This window comes from Pyrus communis, chromosome 12 (genome assembly GCF_963583255.1).
Source record: "Pyrus communis chromosome 12, drPyrComm1.1, whole genome shotgun sequence".
Classification (NCBI taxonomy): Eukaryota; Viridiplantae; Streptophyta; class Magnoliopsida; order Rosales; family Rosaceae; genus Pyrus; species Pyrus communis.
Window position 1 is genome coordinate 14,619,240 of NC_084814.1, and position 7,464 is coordinate 14,626,703.

General features: G+C 37.2%; 2 protein-coding genes across 2 annotated transcripts; one reads left to right on the forward strand and one right to left on the reverse strand.

Moving 5' to 3' along the window:
• Nucleotides 1–133: 133 nt before the first annotated feature.
• LOC137711538 (LIM domain-containing protein WLIM2b-like) lies at nucleotides 134–2,323 on the reverse strand. Its single transcript, XM_068450785.1, has 5 exons — nucleotides 1,976–2,323; nucleotides 1,236–1,335; nucleotides 1,090–1,112; nucleotides 895–984; nucleotides 134–705 (listed from the first exon to the last, which is right to left on the reverse strand). The coding sequence occupies exons 1-5, from the start codon at nucleotides 2,108–2,110 to the stop codon at nucleotides 394–396; spliced, it is 660 nt and encodes a 219-aa protein (XP_068306886.1). The 5' UTR covers nucleotides 2,111–2,323; the 3' UTR covers nucleotides 134–393.
• Nucleotides 2,324–3,607: 1,284 nt separating this feature from the next.
• LOC137710047 (uncharacterized) lies at nucleotides 3,608–4,651 on the forward strand. The gene is made up of 2 exons (XM_068449006.1): nucleotides 3,608–4,275; nucleotides 4,420–4,651. The coding sequence occupies exons 1-2, from the start codon at nucleotides 3,608–3,610 to the stop codon at nucleotides 4,649–4,651; spliced, it is 900 nt and encodes a 299-aa protein (XP_068305107.1).
• Nucleotides 4,652–7,464: the final 2,813 nt, after the last annotated feature.

Genomic DNA, 7,464 nt, shown 5'->3' on the forward strand with positions numbered 1-7,464 from the left:
ACCCATTAAGATATCGAGTATGTCACGAAAACGACATGAACACGGAGAACACGACACGAATGCCAGGTCTACATGTACCCACCATGTCTATTTCAAGTTTTGATCACTCACTCCAACGCATGATACAATTTACCGTTTGCATTGTCGGACGGAATTAAGTTTCATTCAGTTTAAATGTATTGAAATTCACAATTGAACATGCTTTACAATTTCGTTAGACATTAATTCAAATGCTCTTTTCTACAAAGAAAAGCTTAATCTATATGTTTCCCTTCAGCTGGCATTTGATGAAAAAGATTGAAAATGGCACAGTTATCGAATCCCTCTGGACCTGCTTTTAAAAATCCCAAAACCACAAGCTTAATGGAACATGTCATTGGCTGGTGTTCATTTTCATGATTGCTCTTGTGGGGCTGAATCTTGCGTCTCTTGTGCTACTTCTGTTTCTGGTTTTGCTTCTGTTTCTTCTGCTGGTTCTGGTTGCGGTTCCTCAGGTTTTGGTTCCGGCAATGTAGCTCCATTTTTCTTTAGTGAAGCAGTCTTGGTAAGGTGGCTATAGCTGCCCTTCTCCTTGAACAGTTGGGCAAAGTGGTGCTTGCAGTATAGAATGCCATCCAGAGCAGCACAGTTTGATGGTGAGAGGAAGCAACCCCCATGGTTACACCTAAAGCATGACTTGTGGTAAAAATCTCCCTCCATGGTAACCTGTCACAAAAAAATTCCTGGAATTTACCAAACCTCAAGCCAACCACAAAAAATATTGTCGCATCAAGATATAGTAGAAATATTATTCACTCAGTTTGTTATCCTGTACTATTTTCGTGAGTTTGTAAAATAATATATAATATTAATTTGAAGTGCAAAATTTTGAATTGAGATATGTAGGATTCAAACCTTCTCTAGTGGATACACAGTTTTGGTGCAGACAGCACATTTGTCTACGGTCCCAGAGAACATGGAGGACAATTTGCTAGGGGTCCTAGTCTACATATATAAGGAATGTGTAAGTTTTACCGCACATACATAAAAATAAAAACAAAAAACATTGAGCATATACAAAATATAATGTATTAGGAATAGGATGTGTACCAGTTCATTTTGTGACTTTCCAGCTGCATCAAACAAGATTGAACAAAACAGTTTTAGCTCATCAAAACTTGAAAAAATCAATAAAAAAAAAAAATTAGTTAAAGATTTGTGTACCAAGAAAATTGCAATGGGAAAAGGGATCTTACACGTCTGAAATTTCTTAGAAAAGCTTCCAGTCTCCTTGAAGAGTTGCTCAAAATGAGGCTTGCAGTATAAAACTCCATCCATGGATGAATAACTACTCATCTATAAAAGCACAAAAACAGCCACTTCATCCTCCATCCATTTCTTGTTTATTTCTTTGTTAATGTCCTCAACTTCTTTAAGTATGTTAATATATATATATATATATATATATATATGTAAATGGGTGCTTTTTCAATATGTTAGTATATACGTATTTGGGTGCATCTAACCTACTACGTGGCTAACTATATTTAGAGAGCCAATCTAAATTAAAAGCCAAAATCTCATACAAGAAGATGATTGTAATTGCTTCTGTTTTTTGTTATACATGTGATATTAAGGAATGGGTGAACCAAACTTGAGACCTCAGGTATAAAAGTGAATAAGATCAACTTATCTGTTAGCCTCTTGTGATTGTAAATGCTATTAGATTTATGATTTCATCGTTCGTACTATGATTCATTAAATCACACAGAAGATGCACCCTAATTTTATTTTCAGCCTCCAAGTTATTAGTGTTTCTTGTACCAGTTATAAGCTTGTGAATATATAAACTACAGGTTCAAACAAAATTTCAACAATCTTATAATATATAATCAAGGGTTTAGTCACAATCTACAATATAGGAAAAGAATATTATCCGCTAAATTGAAAAAATAATGAAAGCAGTACGTAAATTGGCATTGCATGCAAAACCTACCGAAAGTTGTCCATTGCAATGACTGCATTTGAAGCAGGTCTTATGGTAGGCAATACCATCAGCAGATAAGTGGTCAATGAAATGAACGGTCTTATCACAAGCCTTGCATTTCTGTTGGGTTCCGCTGAACGACATTTTTCTCGTTTGTCCCAAATATTCCGATCAACAGAAAAAGATGGTTTAATAGCTGGGACAAAAAGAAAGATTGCAACAAGATGTAATGAACGTTCAACAAGAAATCATGAAAGTTCAATCTCTAAATTGCTTGGAATTTCGAGATTGAACTCTCGGATATTTTTCCACCACCTCTCAGCTTTTCTTGTAGTTGGCAAAAGTTGAGGTTACAGGTCCAAAATTAAATTGGTCAATGAGTGGAGAAGGTGAATTGTTTGGTATATATGGAGGACACGTGAAGAAAGTTCCATCACTTTTGGAGGATAAACAGAAAATACTAATTATGGGATTAAACTCAATGCCAGATTGTTTGACTGAGTCTTTAGAAATAGGGTACAGGCAAGCTTTAGCTTGTTCAATCTGGATAATTACTATATTTAGAACATAGATTCCTAACCCACATAATTCATCTCATGAATATAATATGGGCCAATTGATAAATGGAGAAAAAAAGGTGCAAGTACAAAAACTATGAGAATAAAAGTGTAAATCAAATGTCAAGTAGCCTGAAATAAAGTGTAAGAACAAAGTTAATGTTGTAACTAGTGGGTATGTTTGTCCACATGTATATAGTAAAGATTCATATGCTAAATAGTGAAGTTTTTGTAAGTTTTCAAAGTAGTTGCTCTATAAATAGAGCATTGAGTGTTCAACAATGAGAACAACGATATATTAGCAAAGATAAAGAAAAGTTAGAATATTTCCAGTATCCTCCTATTTCTCTCTAAGCTGCAATCTTTTGTGTAATATTTTACAATAGTCTCGCTCCTATCCTCAACAAAGGTTATTTCTTTAACTTTTGCCTATTTATATAACACGTTACAGCACAAGTCTCTAACCATTTTCTCATTTCTCTTCGCCGAAAAAAAAAAAAAAATGTTTCCTCTAAGAATTTTACTGTTTTTCTTTTTCCTCTGCCTCAACTGTTAGATATACCCTCGCGAAGAACTGTTTGCACCATGCTTGCTTTTAGTTCTTAACATAACAGTTACTTATATCTTTGATTTCTTGTTTGGTGTAGCTATTGACTACTAACCCAGTGTTTATTTATGCAATCAAAGATGGTGCGGTATCATCGCCCATCCTATCCTGCATATTTAATTTTATTGCAATTTTAGGTGGTGTGGAATAATCACTCACCTTGCTCTGCATATTTAAATTTTATCACAATTTTAGGTGGTGTGGTATAATCGTCCACCCTGCTCTGCATATTTAAATTTTCCTGCTGTTTAAAGTGGTGCGGAATAATCGTCCATCCTATATTTGTTTAGATGAGAATGGTGCGGTACAATCGCCCTTCTCATTAATCATGTAAATCTCGAGCCTGAAGTTTCGATTACTTATCATTTTGGCTTGAAGATCTAAATTTGTAAGAATCAGAAGTTCTAACAATATATTCCTCCATAATACATATTATTGCAAGTTCTTACACACCTCAATTTTCTTTCAGAAAAGAAAATGACGAACTTGGCAAAGCTGGTTTTTGTTGCCCTGGATATTATTGGAAAGAACTACCTTACATGGGTAATGGATGCCAAGATCTATCTGGAGGTAGGAAATCTTGGGGACACCATCAAGAAGGATACCAGTACATCCTCTCAAGATCGGCCCAAGGCCATGATCTTTATCCGTCGCCACCTTGATGAGGGACTGAAGAGCGAGTACCTCACAGTTGAAGATCCATTAACCCTCTGGAAGGCATTGAAAAATAGATATAATCACCAGAAAACGGTGATTCTTCCAAAGGCTCGTTATGAGTGGGCTTACCTAAGGATCCAAGATTTCAAGACGGTGGCTGAATACAATTCTGCAATGTTCAAAATTAGTTCCCAGTTGAAGCTCTATGAAGAAACAATAACTGAGGAAGATATGCTGGAAAAGACTTTTAGCACATTTCATGCCTCCAACGTGCTCCTGCAGCAGCAGTATAGAGAAAGAGGCTTTACTGAGTACAACCAGCTGATATCTGTACTTCTTGTAGCCGAGCAAAACAATGAGCTTCTGATGAAGAATCATCAGTCCCGGCCTACTGGATATGCACCATTCCCAGAAGTAAATGCTACTTCCCTTGAAGGGAATACCACATCCTCTCATGGCAATAATTACAAACGAGGACATGGCCACAAGTGAGGCCGATGGAATGGGAAAGGCAAGAACCATGGTGTCCAGGTTCCAAGGCATAATACAGGCCCGAGCTTTAAGAATGCAAATCGCCAGAAAGGCAAAGCTCATATGAACACTTCTAGAAATCCTGAAAGAGTTTGCCATAGGTGTGGTGGCAATGGGCATTGGGCGCGTACCTGTCGTACCGCAAAACATCTGGTGGATTTGTATCAAACCTCCCTCAAGGAGAAGGGTGTTGAGACCAATTTCCTCGACCAAGCTAAACCGATTAATATACCTGATCCAGTGACCAATTTATCAGGACAATTGAACACAACTCACCTGGATGTTTCAGACTTCATTGCTGAAAGAGGAAATGAAGTTTATGGGTTCGATTGAATCATTTATGTTTAATGTACTCATGTTACTTGTACTTGTGGTTTAATGCTTGCATTTTCAATTCAATAAAAGTAGTATTCTAGTATGAATAAACTACTTTTTAACTGTAATTTCTTTACTCAGAGAGCATGGATAAAAATTATGGTTATTCTTAAAACTAGAGCAATGGCGGAGATTTTTGTCTTCCAGACTGCGGAACCACGCATTCAATACTTCGAGATCGAAAGTATTTCTCGAACTTGGTACTTGCAAAAGTAAAGGTAACAAGAATATCAGGGCAATAAGATGTAATTGAAGGCTCAGGAAAAGCCCAAATTATGTTACCAAATGGAACAATATTGTTCATACAGAATGCGTTGTACGCTACTAAATCCACTCGAAATTTGTTGAGTTTTAAAGACATACGTCTAAATGGATACCACATTGAAACAAAAAGTGCAGAAAATGTGGAATATTTATGCATTACCTCTAATGATACCCAGAAGTGTATATTGGAGAAGTTGCATGGTTTATCGAGTGGATTATATTATACATACATAAAGACAATTGATGCGTAGGATCCAGGATCCACCATTGCAATCGAGTGTATATTGCAACTAGACCATTGCAATATATGTAGTTACCAACCTTGATACATACATACATAAAGACAATCGAGGTTTATCAAGTGTATATTATACATACATAAAGACAATCGAGTGTATATTGGCATGACCGTCTGGGTCATCCAGGATCCACCATGATGCGTAGGATCATTACCAACTCTAATGGACATCCATTATTGAGCAAACACAATACTACCTCAAATGATATCCCTTGTAAGGCTTGTTCTCAAGGGAAGTTGGTAACTAGACCATTGCAACTAAAGGTTGATGCTGAATCCCCATCATTTTTGCAAAGAATTCAAGGGGATGTCTGTGGGCCTATTCAACCACCTTGCGGACCATTTCGATATTTTATGGTTTTGGTTGATGCATCTACCATATGGTCACATGTTTGCCTGTTGTCTACTCGAAATGTAGCTTTTGCGAGACTTCTTGCTTAAATAATTAAGTTGCGAGCACAGTTCCCAAATGATCCTATTAAGTTAATCCGACTTGATAACGCTGGTGAGTTTACGTCTCAAACCTTTGATGATTACTGTATGGCATTGGGCATTGATGTTGAACACCCTATTCCTCATGTCCATACTCAAAATGGTTTAGCAGAGGTATTTATCAAGCAACTTCAATTAATAGCTCGCATTTTGCTCATGAAAACAAAATTGTCAGTCTCTGCATGGGGACATGCTATCTTACATGCTGCATCATTGGTTCGACTGGGACCCATAGCCAACCACCAATACTCATCAATACAACTCATGTTTGGGCATCAGCCAAACATTTCACATTTACAAGTTTTTGGTTGTGCTGTTTATGTGCCTGTTGCATCGCCACAATGCACTAAAATGGGACCTCAGCACAGACTGGGAATTTATGTGGGTTTTGATTCACCATCTATTATTAGATATTTGGAACCCTTGATAGGTGATATGTTTACAGCTCACTTTACTGATTGTCATTTTGATGGGACAGTCTTCTCGTCGTTAGGGGAGAGAAGGCCGTTCCAGAAGAATGGCAAGAGCTGACATGGGTTGTTCCCACTTTGTCTCATTTTGATCTGCGAAACATTCAATGAGAAAATGAAGTGAAAATGATCGTTCATCTTTAAAGTATTGCTAATCAAATGCCAGATGCATTTAATGATGCTTCGAAAGTGACAAATTAACATAAACCAGCTGCAAATGCACCTGCAAGAATTGATGTCCCTGTTGGACAAAATAAAGTGGTAGCGAATGATTCATCTAGTGCACGCCTGAAGCGTGGTAGACCCCCAGGTTCAAAAGATTCAGCCCCGCGAAAGAGAAAGATGAGGGCACAATTGAACCCAAATGAAATCATTTAGGAAAAGAAAATGAATGATGAATCCACAATTCATAATTCTGTACTTCCAGAAAAAGAAATGTCCTTGATGAGACATCTCTCCCTGAAGAGACAGAAGTACATAAAAGCAAAGAAATACCCATAAATTATGCATGTACTAATGAATTGTGGGATCGAAATGAAATAATCATCGACGACATGTTTGCATTTGCAATAGCCACTGAAATTATATTAAGCGATGACATTGAGCCCCGCTCTGTTGAAGAATGCAAACAGAGACAAGATTGGCCTAAGTGGAAAGATGCAATCCAGGAAGAATTAAATTCCTTGGAAATGCGAAGTGTTTTTGGATCGGTAGTCCAAACCCCGTCTGGTGTAAACCCCGTGGGTTACAAATAGGTATTCACAAGGAAACACAATGAGAAAAACGAGATTGCAAGATGTAAAGCACGACTCGTTGCACAAGGTTTTTCACAAAGACCTGGAATTGATTATGAAGATACATACTCTCCTGTAATGGACGAAATTACGTTCCGTTACTTAATAAGTTTGGTGGTTTCAGAAAAACTTGACATGCGACTTATGGATGTCATCACCGCGTATCTATATAGAGAATTAGATACTGACATATATATGAAAGTCCCAGAAGGACTTAAGTTGCCTAAAGCAAGTAACAAACCACGAGGTATGTTTTCAATTAAATTAAGGTGATCATTATATGGGCTGAAACAATCTGGACGAATGTGGTATAATCGTCTCAGTGAGTATTTGATTAAAGAAGGATATACCAACGATGTCATCTACCCTTGTGTGTTCATTAAGAAATCAAATACTGGATTTGCTATAGTGGCAGTATATGTCGATGATATGAACCTCGTTGGAACCCTTGAA